General features: G+C 42.2%; 1 protein-coding gene across 3 annotated transcripts in view; it reads left to right on the top strand.

Annotated features, from left to right (window-relative positions):
- The window catches only part of frmd6 (FERM domain containing 6), a 194,895-nt gene that overhangs the window by 153,580 nt on the left and 18,663 nt on the right, over positions 1-22,652 (top strand). For all 3 annotated transcript variants that reach the window (XM_062968674.1, XM_062968672.1, XM_062968675.1), the window contains 4 exons: positions 14,453-14,608; positions 16,162-16,227; positions 18,635-18,703; positions 21,599-21,773. In XM_062968674.1, the coding sequence (XP_062824744.1) occupies positions 14,453-14,608; positions 16,162-16,227; positions 18,635-18,703; positions 21,599-21,773 (466 nt within the window). The remainder of the gene's footprint in view (positions 1-14,452; positions 14,609-16,161; positions 16,228-18,634; positions 18,704-21,598; positions 21,774-22,652) is intronic.

The raw sequence follows: 22,652 nt of genomic DNA on the forward strand, positions 1-22,652 counted from the left end.
TTATTTTTCTTTTCTTTTTGTTGTATCAACCTAGAGGCGTGGATGATGGGTTGTGTTGTCAAATTTCGAGGTTGGGGGGCCTGTAGTTTTGTTGTTTTGTGGGTCGCCGTGATGCCATCACTCTTTTATATATAGAGATGTTTGCATTCGAGTCAATTGTCTAGCATTCCCAACAAATAATGATTTTAACCTTAACAGTTTCTTCCGGAATTGTATGTATTTGAGTCCAATATTCCTGGCACTTTCTGCAAAACCATGCAACATATGATAAAATGTCACAACATTTTTCTCACATTTCCAGCATTTATTAGAACTGCCATTATGCATCATAGTGGCAAATGCCACCAAAATACAAATATTTTATTATGCAAGTTTTTATTTCACCTCATTACTCAAAATAAACTCTATACTCTTTGTCCAGACCTTCCAACCAAACTCCTGTCCCTATATTTTGATCCTCTTTAATATTACGCCTTTCCTTCATTTCATATTGTAACAACAATTGATACATTTTTGCAATGATAATCCCTTGACTGGGCCCCTGGTGGTGGCGCAGTGTGTTAAAGCACTGAGCTGCTGAACTTGCAGACCAAAAGGTCCCAGGTTCAAATCCCGGGAGTGGAATGAGCGCCCGCTGTTAGCCCCAGCTCCTGCCAACCTAGCAGTTCGAAAACATGCCAATGTGAGCAGATAAATAGGTGCTGCTCCGGCAGGAAGGTAACCACATGCCGGCCACATGACCTTGAAGGGGTCTACGGACAACGCCGGCTCTTCAGCTTAGAAATGGAGATGAGCACCAACCCCCAGAGTCAGTCACGACTGGACTTAACGTCAGGGGAAAACCTTTACCTTTACCTTAATCCCTTGACTACCATAGGTTTTTGAATTCTAGTTTTATTGTTAAAAATCAAAACCAATTTTAACCCTTCTTAAAGTGTTCAGTGCTTTGTCTAAGGGCAAACCATTGTATTAGGAAACCTCCTATTATTTCCTCCTCTATCCTCTGAGCCAGATGGCCACCTCAGAGGTTTATTTTCTTTATTTTGAAGCCTGCACATACGAAATGCTGGTAGCCACAGACATGTGCTGTGTGTGTTTCTGTCTCTTGGAAAAAATGCAGCAGAAGGGGCAAAGTGAAGGGGGGCTTTCCAGCTTCGGTGTCCTTTGTGGGAGTCTGTTCTTAGAGGCCTCTTCCTGTTTGGGCATTCAGTTATATGTGGGTGTCTTCCTACGTTTAGATTTTTGTGTTTCATCTCGTGGCAGCATTGGTTTGGAAGGCCAGCCCATCCAAGACTTGAAATGGGACTTGGCCTCCTTTTTGGCATTTCATGTCACCTAGGTTGCATTGCTGATAAATCTGGACACCTTCCTTTGACACCACTCAGTAGTCAATTTTTGCTGCTGAAGACCTAGACTCATAGAGTTGAGAGGAGGGGAAGTGGACCTGGAGGAGGATTTGGATCCAGTGTTTGGAGGTATACGCTAAGAAATCAGTGTGAAATTTGTTGTCAAAGGCTTTCATGGCCGGAATCACTTACAATCAATGGGTTGCTGTGAGTTTTCTGGGCTGTATGGCCATCTTTCAGAAGCATTCTCTCCTGATGTTTCTCCCACATCTATGGCAGGCATCCTCAGAGGTTTAGGGATCTGTTGGAGACTAGTCAAGTGAGGTTTATATAGTGTGGCTTTGTTAAGGAGTGTGGCACAATAGGTGCAATACATGCTGTCCGGTTATTCATGGAAAAACATCAGGAGAAGAAGAAACCACCGTATTAAGGAGTATAGCGGAATCCAGCAACGTCCAGTTAACACCATGTGCAAAAGACTCACACCAGGCAGAGGAATTGAAAGAACAAAAGAACTTTACTCTTGCTTGTTGAGTTGAAATATAAAACATTTCTGCAATTGTACAATGTCCATGTAGTTGCATAAGATCAATAACATCAGCATTCTATTTACAGCATAGCATATTCAAACTGCTACTTGACCGTAGCTAGAGAACTTCTCCATTTCTGTGCTCTCCCCGCAAGCTCAGATTACCAACTGACAAACCCAGCCATCTGCCAGCAAACCGATACATTGTTTGAGGCGTGGCTTGCCTCTGCAAAAAGCTCAGCTCCCTTTTTGCAGAGATCTTTTGCAAGCAACTTTGCAAGGATTTCTTTACACACACACACACACATAGCAATTTGGCGCAATACACCGCACTTTGCATTCCTCGATCTCGAAAAAGCATTTGATCGGGTTCCCCATGATCTGATCTGGTGAGCACTATGGTCAGATGGAATACTAGAAGACTATAACATGGATCAAGCTACTATACAATAATACAACAAATATGATCTGCAGGGATTTCATCACCCTTCAACATCAGTGTTGGCCTGCATCAGGGATCAGCACTCTATTACTATTCATACTCTGCATGGGCACTGTGATAGCAGATTTGGAGACTATTCATCCCTGGAGACTCCTATATGCAGATAACATAGCACTTGGCCACCTAAAACGTGCAGCCCTCCAACAACAGCTTCTGGCATGGACTTCAACTAAACATACCCAACACAAAGTATCTGAAATGTGGTCTCCAGACTGGAAAAACAATTCAAATTAATAGACAAGCACTAAAAAAGACCACTCAATTTAAATACCAAATGTCACTGGTCTTCATAGATGGCGACACAGTGCCAGATGCACGGTCACGAATAAATTTAGCCTGGTTGACATAGCGGCAAACTACTAGTATTCTGTGTGACTCAACAATGCCTGAACAACTCAAGGCTAAGATTTACACTACAGTTGTTCAGCCAGCAACGTTCTAGTTGTTGTTTGGTTTTCTGCTATGTTGGAAACTGCCCTGAGTCCCTTGAGGAGGGTGGTATATAAATAAAGTTTTATTATTATTATTATTATTATTGTATGACACAGCAAACAAGATAGATATGCTGGATTTCATATCACAAAATCACAAGTCGAACACTTCCCAAGTGTCTAGGACTGTGTGATGTATTTTCGGATGATGCGTGCAGATCCCAGTCAGGTGGCCTTTTGCAGTTGGCAGATCGTAATTTTGTCAATGTCTATTGTTTCCAAATGCCGACTGAGATCTTTTGGCACGGCACCCAATGTGCCGATCACCACCGGGACCACCTGCACTGGTTTCTGCCAGAGTCTTTGAAGTTCAATCTTGAGGTCCTGAGTTTCTCCTGTTGTTTTTCGTCAATGTGACTGTCATTTGGGATGGCAACATCAATGATCCAAACCTTGTTCTTTTCCACAACTGTGATGTCTGGTGTGTTGTGTTCCAGAACTTTGTCAGTCTGGATTCGGAAGTCCCACAGTATCTTTGCATGTTCATTCTCCAATACTTTTGCAGATTTGTGATCCCACCAGTTCTTTACTGCTGGAAGGTGGTACTTGAGGCATAAGTTCCAATGAATCATTTGGGCCACATAGTTGTGCCTCTGTTTGTAGTCTGTCTGTACGATTTTCTTACAGTAGCAGAGGATATGATCAATGGTTTCATCGGCTTCCTTGCACAGTCTGCATTTTGGATCATCAGCTGATTTTTCCATCTTGGCCTGAATTGCCTTTGTCCTGATGGCTTGCTCCTGGGCTGCAAGGATCAGGCCTTCTGTCTCCTTCTTCAGGGTCCCATTCGTGATCCTTATTATTATTATTATTCTATCGGGTAGAGTGCTGTCCAGCAACAAAGAAGCACAAACTAGCCCTTAACACAATGGAAATGAAAATGCTGAGATGGACACTTGGCTTGGCATTTCTTGACCATGTGCCAAATGATGACATCTGTCAAAGACTAGGAACAAAAGTGATCAGCAAATGCAGGAAGCAAGACTTAGGTGGTACGGCCATGTCATGAGAAGAGAACCAACATCAGGAGCACAAACAGCAGTGCATTTGGAGATTGCAGGACAGTGACCACGTGGACCAAGGCCAAAGAAAACATGGATGGACAACATCAACGAAGACATACGTACTGCCAACCTGAGACCTGAGAATGCTCAAAACAAAGCCCTGTGGAAATGACAGTCACAATGCTAACCCCCCTCTATTGAGAAAATAGCTTAGAAAGAAGAAGTATGGAGGCATATCTTTACACTTTACAGAAATACAATATGTACCAGGCTCAGTAACGAAGGCCAGGGAGTTTTGTAGAAGAAACAGATTTGAACTAGAAAAATCACTAGATGCAAGAAGAAAGGAGCCTGCAATGTTAGAGAAGGGAAGAAAGCAAAGGGACATGGTCAAGTGATGAAGGATTAAAAAGAAAAGCAAAAAAGAAAATAGGAGTTTTTTAGAATGGGATGTGTGGATCAATTAGCTATGATGAATAAAAAGGAGATAGAGAAAAACTTCATTAAGGAATGGGAACTATCTTTGAACTTTGTGGGAAGAAGGGAAAGCATTTTGGAATAGGCTCCATAATTTGGTCTGTGTTAGATAATTCCCTTGTAATTTTTAGATATTATTATTGTACTAGAAGAGCGAAGAATGGGCGAATGTCTTACTGGGAAGGAAGGGCAAAGTTGTATATGAATGTCTTCAACTCAAAGGATGGGAGGTCACTGCAACAGGTGGGATGAAGGAGGAAATAGTGTACTGGGAAACAATTATTGTAGGCTTATTGAAATCCACAAGCATGTGGGCAATTTCAACAGAAAGGAGAAAACCATGAAAAATGAACAAAATCTGGCTACCAGTATTAAAAAAAACTCCAAAATCGGAACAGTAAATAAGGAGCAACACTCTGAAAACAGAAGAATTCCAGACATGCATCAGTCAGGGGCAGCTAACGACTTTGAACAAAGGATTCCTCCAGGACAGGATGTGAAGCTGGAAAGGCCATTTAATGCTAATCAAGGTGATTAATTACAACATTCACACTGGCCTCCAACAGACAAGAGTTCTTTCCCCCATCCTGTACCTTCCACAGATATATAAACCTTCCTTGCTTAGTTTCTCCATATACCTCACAACTTCTGAGGATGCCTGCCATAGATGTGGGCGAAACGTCAGGAGAAAATACTTCTGGAACATGGCCACACAGCCTGGAAAACACGCAACAACCCTGTGATTCTGGCCATGAAAGCCTTTGACCAACACATTGTAGGCACTGTTCTGAAGTATAGTAGAGTCTCACTTATCCAAGCTAAATGGGCCGGCAGCCCCTTCAATAAGCTAATACCTCGGATAATAAGGAGGGATTAAGGAAAAGCCTATTAAGCATCAAATTAGGTTATGATTTCACAAATTAAGCACCAAAACTTCATGTTATACAACAAATTTGACAGAAAAAGTAGTTCAATACGCAGTTATGTTGTAATTACTGTATTTACGAATTTAGCACCAAAGTATCACGATATATTGAAAACATTGATTACAAAAATGGCTTGGATTATCCAGAGGCTTGGATAAGCGAGGCTTGGATTAGTGAGACTCTACTGTACTGTGTTTACGAATTTAGCACCAAAATATCATGATATATTGAAAACATTGACTACAAAAATGTCTTGTATAATCCAGAACCTTGGATAAGCGAGTCTTCGATAAGTGAGACTGTACTGCATGTGTGTTTTATGTGTCCATATGTGTGTAGATTTTGGGAGGGAGCAGAAGCGATTGCACCAATGATTTGTATTTGATCTTGGTTAAAAATGCAATTTCCACAATATGATTATTAAAAAATAAAGAAGTTTTTAATCCGCAATATGATTATTAAATATAAACAAGTTTTTAATCCAAAGCCCATCCAGTCTCACCCCATGTTGCCATGCAGTCAGACACAATCAAAGCACTCTCAACAGATGCCTGTCCAATCTCTGCTTAAAAACTCCTCTGAACTCCCAGGCAGCAGAATATTCCACTGCCAAACAACTCCCATTGCCAGGAAATTCTTCCTAATGTTTAAGTGGGCTCTCAGTTCCTGCAATTTGAATTCATTTCTCCATGTTTTGCAGTTATTAGTGTTATTGTTGTTGTAATACTAGTGCATCTATTTGGCATTGCTTAGGTGTTCTTGAAACCACTATCCGCCTGCTTTCTCCCTTCTCCAGCTATAGGGCTAGGATATGCAACTCCAAAGCGCTTGGGATCCTCTGCCCACAGAGTGCTTGTCGGGCTCCAAAAATAAGCTGTAGATAAATGCCAGAAGTGGCCAGGAGTTGACTTCGGGTTCTAATTTAGGCGTTTCTGGAGGATTCAAGGGAGTGGTCGGTTTCACTCCCGGCAAGGTCCCTTTCTCGGCGCACTCTGCGTATGTGCGTGTGCCAGAATTCCGAGCACATAATAGCAGCAGCTGCTGCTGTGGGCATCTCCGAAATAGCTCATGGGGTATAAAGAGAGGGTGATGTCACGGAGAAAGCACAACGGCAACATTCATGCGCTGCTCGTTGTTGTTGTGATGTGTGGGGCCGCATGGGTGAGGCAAGGACTAGAGCCAGCCACAGACAAGACATTTGTGCGCAGCTTCTAGTACACCCTCTTGTCTCTATCCATAAGAGTATTTTTTATTAGCAACATTCATGTCTTGCCTCTTCTGTACAATGGTGGGTCTGTTTGTTTTTCTTCCTGTTTTACCATCACTACATCTCTGCAAAGTGGGCCTAAGTGGGAATGACCCCGTTAGTTTTCAATGGACCCGGGGTGCATCGACACCAGGCATGGGCAAACCTTGGCCCTCCAGGTATTGACTGTTGGGAATTGTGGAAATTGAAATCCAAAACACCTGGAGGGCCAAATTTACCCATGCCTGGTCTACATTGTAGAATCAATGCAGTTTGCACCACTTTAATGGCTGGGGCACAGTGCTGTAGAAGCATGGAAGTTGTAATTTTATAGCGTCTTTATCCTTCTTTTTCAAAGAATGCTGATGCCTCACTAAACTACAAATCCCAAAATAAAATAGCCTTGAGCGATGGCAGAACTGTGGTGCCCAGACCTCAATACAGATATTCCAAATGAGGTCTGAGCAGAATTGAATAGAGCGAGACTATGATTTCCCTCAATCTGAACACAATGTCCCTGAATTGCATTGGCCTCTTTAGCTGCCACATCACACTGTTGGCTTAGGTTCAGCTTATGGCCTATTTAGGTATATGTCTACACTGTTTGGCACATTAACTGCTCCAGCTCTGTGCTAAGGAATAGAATCATAGAATAGTAGAGTTGGAAGAGACCTCATGGGCCATCCAGTCCAACCCCCTGCCAAGAAGCAGGAAATCGCATTCAAAGCTGGTGCCCAAACTACAGCTACCAGAGTTCCATAATATTGGACCATGATAGTTACATGTTATTATAGTTATTATTATAGTTATAGTTATTATTACTATATTATAACTATTACAATATTATTACTATATTATAACTATAACTATAATATATATTATAACTATTATAACTATATTATTGTAGTTATAGTTATTATTAATAATAATTATAGTTACAGTGGCATTGAATTGCACTTACTCTACAGTGTAGATGCACCTGAGGAAGGCCAGGGCTTATAAAAACAAACTGGCAGGAAAGCTGCTGGACTGTGGCACAGGCTGGTTAGTAGCCAGTTGCAATAAATCACTATGACCAAGAGGTCATGAGTTCGAGGCCAGCCCGTGTCAGAGAGCCCCTGACCATTAAAGTAAAAAATAGCCCTGCTCGTTGTTGACCTAAGCAACCCGAAAGATATTTGCATCTTTCAAGTAGGAAATTTAGATACCACTTATGTGGGGAGGCTAATTTAACTAATTTACAACACCATAAAAAATCACCCAGCCAGCAGCATTTGTAATGAGAAAGCATCCATCAAGATGTCACAGTGGATGATGAAGCAGCTGCTCCCCATGACCGGAATCGAGCATACCCTCAGGAAGCAGGAAGATGGAGAAGGTTAAATTGCCTCTCTGTCTCTATGTTCATATGGCATTGAATGTTTGCCATGTATGTGTACATTGTGATCCGCGCTGAGTCCCCTTCAGGGTGAGAAGGATGGAATATAAATACCGTAAATAGTAAATAAAGCCATATTGCAAAAAAAAAAATGGACCAATGATCCCATTGCTGTTAGGTTGTGTGCGGGTTGATATTTGTAGCCAAATCTTCCAGGGTTCTTTGCTGTGTCCAGTTCTGGGCACCATATAATCCAAGAAGGATATTGACCAGGCAGAAGGTGTCCAGAAAAGGGTAACCAAAACAATCAAAGATCAGGAAAACATGAATCCAATGAGTTATCGCTTTGGGAGTTGGGTATGTTTAGGTTGGAGAAAAGAAGGCTGAGAGGGAACATGACAGCCATGTTTGAACATTTGAAAGGATGTCACATTGAGGAGAGAATGACCTTGTTTTCTGCTGATGTGGAGACGTGGACACAATGGAGCAATGGATGAAAATTTCAGAAAAAGAGAAGACCTAATCAAGGCATGTCCAAAGTCCAGCCTGGGAGCAAATTGCGGCCCTTGTTCAAATATCCAGCAGCCCACAACCTCTGTCATAAAATCAATATGTGACCCACCAGCACTATTGACCACAGGAAAAAAAAACCACACATACAAAAAAGCTATTTTATATTTTACCAGAAGATGATCGAAACCACAGTTTTGAATACGCTCCATGTATTATTTGTTCTTTTGTTTTTCAATTGATCATCAAACCAGGTCTCGTAAACCCGACAAATTAAATACTAAAATCAAATTCAGTCCGACAAACTGTTTTTCCATTTCATATTTTTGATCTGCATCTAAAATTGAAATAATGAAAAACACAGCCTTTTCCGTTTTTGATAAAAGGTAAATGTAAAGGTTTCCCCTGACGTTAAGTCCAGTCGTGTCCGACTCTGAGGTTTGGTGCTCATTTCCATTTCTAAGCCAAAGAAACGGCATTGTCCGTAGACACCTCCAAGGTCATGTGGCTGGCATGACTGCATGGAGCACCGTTATCTTCCCACCGGAGCAGTACCTATTGATCTATTCACATTTGCATGTTTTCGAACTGTTAGGTTGGCAGAAGCTGGAGCTAACAGCGGGCACTCACTCCACGTCTCAGATTTGAACCTGGGACTTTTTGGTCTGCAAGTACAGCAGCTCAGCTCTTTAACACACTGAGCCACTGGAGGCTCTGTTTTTGATACCCGATTCAAAATCAAATTACATATTATCGGTTTTAAATTTTGTGATGGTTAATGGTTAATCGAAAAAGAAAGAACGTGTGATACGCGGGTTCATATGGCCCTTAAGGTTTTGTACTTCTAAATAAGATAACTGTTATTTTCCTGTTCACATGTTTTGAGTTTAGAAGTTAAGGTGAGCAATAATATGTAATGTTTCAAATGAATCTAGATATGTTTAATCTTCCAGACAGGCCTTTTCTTCATTTTATGCGGTCTTCAAATATGAAAGGCAGAGTGGTTTTTGTAAAACATGTTCAGATTTATTTATGTTCTGTGTGAAGAAGTGACAATTGGCAAAATATCATAAAATAGTTCATTTGCATTTAATGTTAATGGTTCAAAGAATGTCAGGCTGTATGATCAGCCACTTCACATTTTCACTTCACCAAATCTGACCATCACAAAAAGTTTGGAGACCCCTGACCTAAACTTCCTAATGGTCAGTATGGAATATACTGCTACCTGGGAGTGCAGTGGAGACTCTTTCTCAAGCAAAACTGCATGACCATCTGTTGAGAGGGATTAGATTGTGTCTGCCTGCCTGGCAGAATGAGGTTGGGCTGGATGGCCCTTGGGGCTCCCTTCCCACTCGGTGATTCTCCAAGCTCTGATTCGCGTGACCCGTTTCAACGCTTGCTGCTTCAACCTGAGCCAACTCCCCAGGCAACTCTGGGGGCAAACCTGCCAGGTATAAGCGGATTAGGTGCTTACAGCAATGTTGACTCACTGTTTCCATTTTAAGCTCTACTTCCCTGGAGTGTTTCGTTTCGCCTCTGTTTGGAGTTTTTCTTTTCATGCCAGGCAGACTTCAGATACGGTGCACAACAGCCGGAATGATGCCATCACTCAGAAAGAAACCAACAAATCGGTTCTGAAACCCCCTGGCCAAAGGAGAAGGCCTCTTTTCAATGCCTCGGCTCACTAGGAATGGATCTGAACATTCAGATGGCTTGGCCATGCTTAGGATTTGGATACTGTTGGTACCTGTCTTGTGCCTTAATAGTGGTCTTACAAGATGGGGAAAATAAGTGTTGTAGTAGAGCCTGTGAGTAACATTACAAACAGTAGTATGGGTGCCGGAAGGGGGAAAAGGGTTACTCGGGAGCAGGAATCCGATGATGAACAACAGAGAAAGAAGATCCGGGACATACTTACAGCACCTACAGATGAAGAATTGTTTGAGGGATTCTCTGGGAATGATGGGTCAATGAGTGAAGGAGAAGAAGGAGACACCATGGATTGGACTAAGATAAGAGAAGTGCAAGCTATTTGTGAGGCACCAACAAGTAGTGATACCTTTATGGGGTTCTCTGGGAGTGAAGACTGGGAATCAGGGGATCCAACTGATTCTTGGGGAGATCTAAGTCTTGACAGGAGATGGAGGAATTGGAGAGAGAGTCAAAGGAATTCACGTGAAGAGCTGGGAGCAGCTGTGGGAGATGGTGATGGGGCAGTGGTCAGTTCATCCTCTGATTATGGTTTGTAGATAAAAGTGGGTTCAGGGGGTGAGGGGTCTTTGCAGAAGGCAAGGTGTTGATGTGTGTTCGTGTGCTGTGTATTAGGAAAGTTTCTTGTAGTCTTGCTGCTGCCTGTTTTATGTTCGGATCTGCAGTTTGGACCTGAACCAGTTTGGCTGGAGACATTCTGCAGACATTGGAGCAATGCTGTTTTGGATTCCTCCTGCTTCGACCTTGGACTTCGTCTGACGACGCTTCTCTTCTTGCAACTCCCTCTGTTAACCATTTGTGTACTGTGCCTTTTTGTTTTGCCTTAGGGTGCTTTGTTTGACTTGTTGCTTTTTGCATCCAGTTGATCTGGATTACATTTCTGTTTACCCTTTTGAACCAGGTCTGGTTTGGGTTTTTGAGTTTTTGACCAGTGGAACTGCATTTAAGTATCCCTGCGTCCTTTTCCTTTTGTTTCAATAAATTCTGTTTTGAAGACACTTTTAAGTCTGGCCCTTTAAGGCGTCCGTGATTCCAACAATAAGACATATTTAATGCATTTCTGCATCTAAGAATTCAGATTATATGTTGACGGTGCATCATCACCATCATTGATGATCCTTTGTGGCCGAGTCTGAATGCCTTCCAAGTGTAGGGTCTTGGCAGTGGGTCCGTAGGTGGCTGTAGAGACCTATTCTGGATCCACATGTTCTTCCGCAGTGAGGACATCGGTTTCCAAATGGAAGGCGGTCCCAACAAGAATTGGCTTGAGGTGCCTTCTTCCTCTTGACACATTTTTCACTTCCGCCCTCCATTCATGTCTCTTCAAATTCCACAACACTCTTGGTTCCAGCTGACCTCTAGTTTGACACTCCAGGGCCAGGGTTTCCCAGTTCTCTCTGGGTGTCTATGTCAGAGTTTTTAAGTATGGCTTTAAACCCACCTTTCAATCTCTTTTCCTGTCCATCAACACTCCGTTTTCCATTCTTGAGTTGGGAGTAGAGTAACTTCTTTGGGAGATGGTGATGGGGCATTCGGACAATGTGGCCTTCAGTCCAGCGGAGTTGATGGCGGAGGATCATGGCTTCAGTTCTGGTGGTCGTTGCTTCTTTTTCCAAATGCTGACATTTGCAGGAATTTGCAGAGAGATTTGCAGGAATTTTTGGAGGTAATGCTGATGGAATCGTTCCAGGTGTTGAGTGTAATGTCTGTAGATGGTCCATATTTTGCAGGCATATAACAGGGTTGGGAGGACAATAGCTTTATAGAGAAGTATCTTGGTCTCCCTATGGATGTCCCAATCCTCAAATACTCTCTGCTTCATTCAGAAAAATGCTGTACTCGCAGAGCTCAGGTGGTGTTGTATTTCAGTGTCAATGTTGACTTTCGTGGAGAGGTGGCTGCCAAGATAGTGGAAATGGTCAACGTTTTCTAATGTTGCACCATTAAGATGTATTCCTGGCACCGCAGAGGGATTGTCTGGTGCCTTTTGGTGAAAAAGCACTTTGGCTTTCTCGATGTTTAGTGAGAGGCCGAGCTTTTTGTATGTTTCTGCAAAGGTGTTTGGAGTGGCTTGTAGGTCTTCTTCTGAATGAGCACAGACTACGTTATCATCAGTATATTGGAGTTCTGTTGCAGATGTTGTTGTGACCTTGGATTTGTCTGACAGTGCATCTACACTGTAGAATTGATGGAGTTTGACACCACTTTAATTTCCATGGCTCAATGCTATGCCATCCTTGGATTTGTAGTTTGGCAAGGCACCACATCTCTTTGGCAGAGAAGGCTTTATAAAACCACAGCTCCCATTACTCCATAGCATTGAGCCATGGCAGTTCAAGTTGTGTCAGACTGCATTAATTTTAAAGAGCAGATTCATCCTGAATTTTGTTTAGTTATAAAATTCACTCTTTCCTCACATTAATTTTTTTAATGCCGAAAGCCATAAACAGCAGAATTAAAGCACTGTTATCTTTTATGGACCGTGCAGCATTTCAAACTAAACACAAATTTAAACTCCGGAACAATAAAATGCCTATTTAGAATTAAGCTCTTCTCAGCCGTCTGTCTGGGACTGTTTCTAAATAAAAAATTTCCGGAACAAAAATGTTTGACTGGCAGGGAACATTGCGCTTAATTATTAATGGTAATGAGGATTAATACTTTATTAATAATTACTAGTAATAAATCCACAAATTTCTTAGCTTAGAAACTAGAACTCTTGCTTCTTCATGATTTCAAAAGCCAAAGGACGTGACTCAGTTGACAACACTATTATACAAATATGTACAGTCATGATCAGATAAAGACTGGGTGATCATCTGTTGGGAGGGACTGGATTGTATCTTCCCTCATGTCAGAATGGGTTCAACTGGGTGGCTTTGACATCTCATCCAGCTCTGTGACTCAATGATTCCATGAACTTCCAAGATGGAAACAAAGGCTGGATGTCCATCTTTCAGGAGGGCTTGTATTGCATCTTCCTGCATAGCCGAATGGGATTGGACTGGATGGTCTTTGGGGGTCTCTTCTAATTCTAGAGTACTCTAAGATGGAAACATTTAAGTTGGAATGGATGGTGGTAGAGTCTCCTCTGGAGGTTTGAAACAGAGACTGGAGGGTCATCTCTCAGGAGTGCTTGGATTGTGTCTTTCTACATGACAGAATGGAGTTGTCACACTCCAAGGCAAGAACCCTTTGGTTGTAAACAGCCCACCAGGTTGGTACAATCAGCAAGCAGTTTTTTATAGAATATATAAAGGCAAAGCAATAAAAAAGAGAAAAAGAGAAACAATCAAAAATCCCAATATCCAAGAGTATCCAAGAATAGAGTTGCATCAGAAACACAAATCCACAGTTCCATAACAATTCCATGAAGATACAAGAAACAAGGAATCAATACAGCAAAGTTCCGTAGGCAAACTTGAACTTCTTAATAACTTGATACATGAAGCACTTGAAAGCTAGACTGACATGGTTAAGAAATATTGACTCAACTGGAAACCGAAAGCTGCATGAATTATTATAAACCCTTTCCAAAATCCTGGACTGAAAAGAAAGCATTCTTTTTCCTTTCCCACTAGATACCGTAACAGACTTATCTCTCTTCTGTTGTAAACAAGTGGGGCGTCTGATGTTCTGAATGTCTTGCCTGTACTTATTGAAACTCTGTCTTCTATCCAAGATTTCACTATCATTGCCACCTGGGAAAACAATCTCATAATCACGTTTAGGCTGTTGTTCTAATTTGCATTGAATGGCTACATCTACTAGCTACTTTCTGCCTGAGGGCATTCTTTGTTAATTGCCCCTAGTAATTAGGGTGATTAACTGCAACATTTACGCTGGCCTCCAACTGACAAGAGCTCTTCCCTCACCCTGGACTTCCCTTCCTTGCTTAGTTTCTCCATACTTCACAACCTCTCAGGATGCCTGCCATAGATGTGGGCGAAATGTGAAGAGAGAATACTTCTAGAACATGGCCATACAGCCCGAAAAACATACAACAACCCTGTGATCCCAGCCATGAAAGCCTTCGACAACACATTATCAGTATACACATCATTCTCATCATGAACATCAGACACAGTCTGCACAGGAACATTAGATACAATCACAGACTTGACAGGCTGACATCCAACAAGTGGTGCCTAATTTCTCTAATCATAGCTCTGCTGTTTTCGAACTGCTTAGGTGGACAGTGAGCTAGGCTGATGGTCAGGTGCTCACTCCAACCCGGGCTTCGAACTGCCAACCTTCTGGTTGGCAATGATCTATCAGTGCCCGACCCATTTTCTTCAACTTCAGTTGTGTCTCCTGTGTCTCTGTCCAGGTGGTGGCCAAGAGAGGGAAGGACTACATCCTGAAGCACATCCCCTTCATGCACAAGGACCAGTGCGCTCTGACCGCCTCCGAAGCCCACCTGAAGTACATCAAGGAGGCTGTGCGGCTGGATGATGTGGCTGTGCATTACTACCGGTTGTACAAGGTGGGTGTGTATTGCTGTGCTTTATTTCCATCCTGCCTTTCTCCCAATCTAGAGACTGAAGGCAACCCACATGTCTAAAGGAATTCAGATAAAGAGTTCTGTAGCATTCTAACGATATTTTTGTGTTCCTGGTTTGAAAGTGTTATTTCCTGTTTAATTTTGCAGGACTTACTTTGAAAGTAGTTGTTGTACTCCAGAAACTTTGTTCTTGTGGCTGCCACAAACTTAAAATATAAAAGCATGGCATGCCACATTGCAAGCATCTTTCCACCAGATGATTAAGAACCAAGATAACCCTAGAACGTCTTTATCCTTCCATTTGAAAAACAGCAAAGAGTGGGCCAATTGAAGCTCATGTGGCAGGGAGTCCCACAGCCACCTAAAAAGACCCTCCCTTGCATCCTCACTCAATGAGCATGTGATGGAGCTGGGCATGAAAAATGTTCTGCTTTTCAGGCTTTCCTAAATATCCTAAAGACACTGGATCCTGTCTGATCTTGGAAGCTAAGCAGGGTCATCCCTGCTTAGTAGTTGGATGGGAAACTGCCAACAAATCCCAGTCGCTGTAGGCTGCGTTTCAGAGAAAGGAATAATCAAAATCCCCTCTAAGAAATGCCCATTAAATCTATGGGGTTGCTGTGAGTTTTTTAGGCTGTCTGGCCATGTTCCAGTAGCATTTTCTCCTGACCTTTCACCTGCATCTGTGGCTAATGGCATCTTTAGAGGTCTGTTAGAAATGACACAATATATATGTGTGTGTGTGTGTGTGTGTGTGTGTGTGTGTGTGTATATATAATATCTTTGCCTGTGTGAAGTGAGTGTGAATGTTGCAATTAGCAAGCCTGATTAGCACTGAATAGCCATGAAGCTGTAAAGTCAATCAGTGAGGTAATCTGCATAGAGGTAGCCCGGCCTCTGTTGCCTGGAGGCATTCTCTGTTTGGGAGGTGTTAATTGGAGAGAATGTTACTGGAACACGGCCATACAGCTCAAAAAACTCACAGCAACCCAGTGATTCTGGCCATGAAAGTCTTCAACAACACAATCTATGGGATCACCATAATTGCAAAAACACATGGTACTAAACCCTATCTGATCTTGGAAGCTAAACAGGGTCAGCCCTGGTTAGTACTTGGATGGGAGAGCCCCCAACAAATACCAGGTGGAGTAGGCCCAATTTCAGAGGAAGGAACTGACAAAACCACTACTATTTGTTGTGTAAGACGACACTATGAAATCCATGGGATTGCTATAGGTTCATAGGCAATTTGAAGGCATGCACAACTTTTCTCATCCCTGCAAATAACTACTTCAAGTTGCCTTACATATCAGTATTGATACACTGATATAAATGCACATGAAGGTGAAGCATTTATCACTGCCTGGCCATGGAAACCCACTGAGTGACCTTGGGCGAGTCACACTCTCTCAACCCCAGAAATGCTCTTAAAGTTATCAAACGACAACGACTACAATAGTGCTTCCTGAAGAGGGTCAGGGTGGTATTTGAGAAGCAGTGCAAAGATTGTTAATTAATATTATTTTCATCTATAGGACAAGAAGGAAATCGAGGCCTCCTTAACACTTGGGTTGACCACACGGGGAATCCAGATTTTTCAGGTATTTTATAAGGGTGTAGAACTATATATCTTATCTGTCTATCTATATACATAATAAAAACGAAAATCTGTATGTGTGTATGTGGCACGGGTGTCTGCTCACACAGACAGCTTCCAGCCTCCACAAATAGGCTATAGTTTCCAGTGCTGAGGAGCCACCAAGTCACTCCCTCCCAGGACATTTCAGGTTACAGCGAGTACATCCCAGTGTTCCTTTCCCTCTCCATTTGCATGACCCCGCCCACTGCCTCTCCGTTAACCCTTGCCTACCCTTTCCTATGGCACACACAGCAAACAGAGGAATTGATCAGCAACTGAACATACTGGAGAGGAGTTCTAGGGACTGGGATGTATAGTTCACCTGCAATCTAAGAGCCCTCTGAACCCCACCAATGATGGACCTGGAACTGACATGGCACACAGACCCAACATGGCCAAATTTGCATACTGGTGAGGTTTGGGGTGATTGACCTTGACATCCAGGAGTTACAGTTCACCCATATTCAGAGAACACTGAACCCATCTAATGATGGATCTGAACCAACCTTGGCACACAAATTCTGTTGGATTTTTGGTTGTGTGTATATGAAATGTAAATCAAGTGTTTCTTGCTGTTTTGCAAGTGTGTGTTTCAGCAATGAAACAGTTAACAGCAGGCCAGTTTGACTGACAGCCTGCTGTGACCTATGAGACATGATTTCCGGCCTTGGAGGTCGGAACTTCCTTCGGACTAAGGAATGTGCTTTCTTATCTCTTGTTGAACTGTGTGAGAGAAAAGCCGAGCCGAAGAATGCCGGCTTCGAGCGATGGACTTTGCTGCAATTGTAAATATCTCTGTAAATATTAAATAGATGTTTGAACTTCAGACTGCAGATGTCTTTGAGTCTGACTTTGGAGGAATTGGTGAGGGCAGAAAAATTCACCAATTCATCAGGGTGCTGGTCCAGAGCATGATTATCGATGGTGTTTGAGAAGAAACCCACCCATCACGCACCCTGACCCCTGGCACTGATATTGACAAATTCAACATGGCCAACTGGGAATACTGGTGGACTTTGGGGATTATTGACCTTTATCTCCAGTACACCAGTACACAGAAAACTGAACCCAGCAGATGACAGATCTGGATCAAATTTGGCACACAGACCTAACACAACCAACTGTGAATACTGGGGGAATTTTGGGAGGGTTGACCCAAGATTTTGGGGAGGATATTGTAGTTCATCCACATCAGTAGTGATCAACCTGGGGTCTCCAGAAGTTTTTGGCTTTCAACTCCCAAAAATCCTAACACTGGTAAACTGGGTGGGATTTCTGGGAGTTATGGGCCAAAAACATCTGGGGACCCCAGGTTGAGAACCACTGACCCACATCCTTATGCATTTTCTCATAAAAAACAAAAGCAAAGACTGAGTTTTTTTCTAAGAAATAGCATAACATATGACCAAACTGATATTACCTCACATCCAAAAATAAACAAGGCCCTTTTCAAATACCCCAGGCATCGCCGGGTACCCAAGCTTGTGTGTGTGTGTGTGTACTGTTTAATATTCCATCTTTCACCCAGGATAGCTAATGATAAGTTGAAGTACTGTTAAAATCTTACAGCACAAAAGTGTGTGTTTTTAAAAAACAAAACAGTTTATTAAATACAAAGTTAATCAGCTTAAAGCACACATTTGAGATACACATTATGGGATTAATTCATTGTGTTCTTTTCCACTCTTGTTTTCATATTGTTTTATTTGCTTTTAATTGTTCTTTAGCTTTTATTATGAATATTTTAAGTGCTTTGGAAGCTGCCTCGAGTCCCATAAAAGTGTGACATAAAATCCCATCCAATCAATCCATCGATTAGGGTTCTCGCTCCAAACAAAAGAGCAAGCCGTGACCGCTTTACTTCCGTTTCAGATTTGCGCATTTATTTCCATTAATCTTACACTTTTGCTAAAAAATCTAGGGCCAAAATTACCAACGAATTCTGGATGAAAAACGACCATTGTTGTGGCCAGTAGAGTCGTATGGCTAACAAAGCACTAATAGATGCATCTGCATCAAATTGTTTGACTCCTCATTTCCATTGGAGGATATTTTCCTTAAATAACCATGGAAACTATGGATAATAGAGAACACCATTGAACTTCCACTGGAAATTGCCATAAGGTTGTTTTGGTGGACCTAGAAAATTCCTCAAAGGTCTTCAGGAATTTGCTAGTTGCTCCAAGGTAATTCTATGGTAACTTTCACCAAAATCATATCATAATTTGCTTGGAGGACTTGGAAAATGCTTATTTTGTTGATAAGATAAATCGCTGTCCTGGTCAAGCAAGTATGAAAGCTGTACTATATTCAATCTACCTTGAAAAAATCAAGTCATGTATTTCTCCTTTCTCCTCCTTCCATCGCAGAATGCAAACAGTGAAAGGCACTTGCTTTATGACTTCCCTTGGACGAATGTTGGGAAACTCGTGTTTGTGGTGAGTAGGAAGCTCTTGAAACTGGCCCTTTTGCCTTCTTTACAAATGGGTTTTAAAAACCTATTGCCATCTTAGTCATGAATAAGAATCACAACAGTTGGATATTTCTGAACGGTGCAGAATGTCCTCATTCTGTTCAATGATGAAAGAAGTGGAGTTGCACATGCCAACTCAAAAGAAACAACAATCCTTTTGAGCTTTTCCAGGTTGGTCTAAAGCAGTGGTTCTCATCCTGTGGGTCCCCAGGTGTTTTGGCCTACAACTTCCAGAAATCCCAGCCAGTTTACCAGCTGTTAGCATTTCTGGGAGTTGAAGGCCAAAACATCTGGGGACCCACAGGTTGAGAATCACTGGTCTAAAGATTCATAATTGGAAGAGGCCCCATGGACCACTGTTGACTGGAGAATCTCCACCTAAAGCATCCTCAGTGAGAAGCCGTCCAGGTTCTTTTTGGAGACGTCCAGAGAAAAAGACCCCACCACTTCTCTAGGAGACTATGAATTCCTAAACTGGTCTCACTATCAAGAAGTTCCTTCTGATGTTCAGTCCTATTCTACCTACCTGTAGCCTAAAACCATTTCACTTGCAGAAGAGAAGTTTAAGAGGGGAGCCCCTTGTAAGATGCATCAATAGGAGGCTGGATAGCCATCTGTCAGGGGTGCTTTGATTGTGTTTTCCCGCATGGCAGAATGAGGTTGGACTAAATTGTCGGCGCAGGGTTCAGGTAAACACACAAAACACCTGTGCCAGGTAGTACGTGAATCATAGAATCATAGAATAGTAGAGTTGGAAGAGACCTTATGGGCCATTGTGTCCAACCCCCTGCCACGAAGCAGGAAATCGCATTCAAAGCACCCCCGACAGATGGCCATCCCCTCACGTCCTCCTCCAGCTGTGCTTGGGACTCAGTGCCTCTCAAGGCAAGCAGTTAGGACATGATACAAAACACCACAGAGTCCTTATCACAGTTAGCAGAGATTTATAGTCCAGCCTCTGACCTTGTTTTATAGTTCATTGATTTAATAAGCATACTTTAACTCCGGCTTTCATCCAAACTCCTTTAGAGGTCATTGCTCTATACCAGGGGTCCCCAAACTAAGGCCCGGGGGCCGGATGCGGCCCTCCGAGGTCATTTACCTGGCCCCCGCCCTCAGTTTTATAATATAATATATTGTATATACATATAATATTGATAATAATATTATAATGTAATACAATATAACACTAATAATAATACCATAAAATAATATTAATTACATACTCTATATTACATATAATATTACTAATAATATTACAGTATAGTGGTATAGTTCAATAAAGTAATATATAGATGCTAATATTGTGCTATGCTAATAATATAATATATTGTATGTACATATAATTTGTAAGCCACCCTGAGTCCCCTTTGGGGTGAGAAGGGTGTGATACAAATGTAGTAAATAAATGCAGTAAATAATAAATAAATAAATAAATAAATAAATAAATAAATTTTAGACTTAGGCTCACCCAAAGTCTGAAATGACTTGAAGGCACACAACAACAACAACAACAACAACAATCCTAATTAACTTGACTAAATACATAATAATAAATAAATCAATTTTAGACTTAGGCTCGCCCAAAGTCTGAAATGACTTGAAGGCACACAACAACAACAACAACAACAACAATCCTAATTAACTTGACTAAATACATAATAATAAATAAATGCATTTTAGACTTAGGCTCGCCCAAAGTCTGAAATGACTTGAAGGCACACAACAACAACAACAACAACAACAACAGCAACCCTAATTAACTTGACTATCTCATTGGCCAGAAGCAGAAGCACACTTCCCATTGAAATCCTGATAAATGTATGTTGGTTAAAATTATTTTTATTTTTAAATATTGTATTGTTCTTTCGTTGTTGTTGTTGCTGTTGTTGTTGTTTTTGCATTACAAATAAGACATGTGCAGTGTGCATCAGAATTTGTTTGTATTTTTTTTTTCAAATAATAATCCGGCCCCACAACAGTCTGAAGGATTGTGGACCGGCCCTTGGCTTAAAAAGTTTGAGGACCTCTGCTCTATACACAGTTATTTAAGATAAAAAGGTAAAGGTTTCCCCTGACGTTAAGTCCAGTCGTGACTGACTCTGAGGTTGGTGCTCATCTCCATTTCTCAGCCGAAGAGCCGGTGTTGTCCATAGACATCTCCAGGTCATGTGGCCGGCATGACTGCATGGAGCGCCGTTACCTTCCTGCCGGAGCAGTACCTATTCATCTACTCACATTTGCATGTTTTTGAACTGCTAGGTTGGCAGGAGCTGGGGCTAACAGCGGGCTCTCATTCCGCTCCCGGGATTTGAACCTGGGATCTTTCGGTCCATAAGTTCAGCAGCTCAGTGCTTTAACGCACTGTGCCACCAGGGGCCCTACACACTTATTTACAGGTCTGCTATCAGTATATACACAGATATACTCACAATCATGGCAAGATGACCATAGCAAGACATGCACATGGCAAGATGGCAATAAATCACAGATACAATGATGCAGTAAGTTCCAGATGGCAAGGATGGCAAAGAGAATCTGCACATGTCTGCCACTTCCTTATATACCCAAAGTGGCCATAGGAAATGATGCCATTCTTGTCATGACTTTCACATGGTCATGACTCAGCTGTCCCTCTAGGTCCACATCTCTGCTCTCTTAACCCTTTCAATGGAGTGTGCTGTGACCACATGTCCATTAGAACTGTATTTTTAATACTATGGAGTTACATGCAATGCATTTCTATCTAATACGGAATTTTCTGCCTGACATGGATGGCCCTTGGGATGTCTTCCAACTCTGGAAGATTGTGATTATGTCCAGTGCTGACCAGTTTCCTTACGCTGTCCTTCCCTTTCAGGGCAAGCGGTTTGAGATCCTTCCGGACGGCCTCCCCTCAGCCCGTAAGCTCACCTACTATACGGGGTGCCCCACGCGCTCCCGCCACCTCCTGCAGCTCCTGAGCAGCAGCCACCGCCTCTACATGAACCTGCAGCCGGTTCTGCGCCAGATCCGGAAATTGGAGGAGAACGAAGGTAACGGCGGACCTCCTTTCCCTTGGTGCAACCTGCCTAAGCTACTCCTAGATAGGAGCATCCTTCATCCAGAATTCCAAAAATCCAAAATACTGAAGTTGTCCACATGGGTGGCTGACACAGTTTCACTTTGCTTTCTGGTGGTTCAGCGTGCACAAACTTTGTCAGGTGCACAAAATGATTAAAAAATATTGGGAATAAAATTGTTTGTGGCCAACGTGGTTTTTAACTTTGCATATGTTTTAATGGCTTTTAAATGGGAACGTTTAAATACTATTTATATTTAATCCTGTTTTAATGTTTGATGCTTTTATGTTAAGCCGCTTTGAATCTCCTTCAGAAGAGATAATGCAGGGTTTAAATAAATAAATAAAATAATAATAACAATATTAGTAATCATCATCATCATCATCATCATTATCATCATCATCATCTAGTGGAGTGCCACAGATTCTCCCCAAGGCCTGGTTTTGTACAACAACAACAACAACAGCAACTGTTGTTGTACAATACCAGTTACCCTGGGCAGAACCCCATGGCACTACACTAGATGATGATGAGGATGATGATGATTATTATTATTATTTAAACCCTGCATTATCTAAACCAGGCCTTGGGGAGAACCTGTGGCACTCCACTAGATGATGATGATGATGATGATTATTATTATTATTGAAGTCCCGGTGGCGCAATGGGTTAAACCCTGTGCCAGCAGGAAGGCTGACTGAAAGGTTGGCAGTTCGAATACGAGGAGCGGGGTGAGCTCCTGTCTGTCAGCTCCAGCTTCCCATGCAGGGACATGAGAGAAGCCTCCCACAGGATGGTAAAACATCCAGGCATCCCCTGGGCAACGTCCTTGCAGACGGCCAATTCTCTCAC

This window comes from Anolis carolinensis, chromosome 1 (genome assembly GCF_035594765.1).
Source record: "Anolis carolinensis isolate JA03-04 chromosome 1, rAnoCar3.1.pri, whole genome shotgun sequence".
Classification (NCBI taxonomy): Eukaryota; Metazoa; Chordata; class Lepidosauria; order Squamata; family Dactyloidae; genus Anolis; species Anolis carolinensis.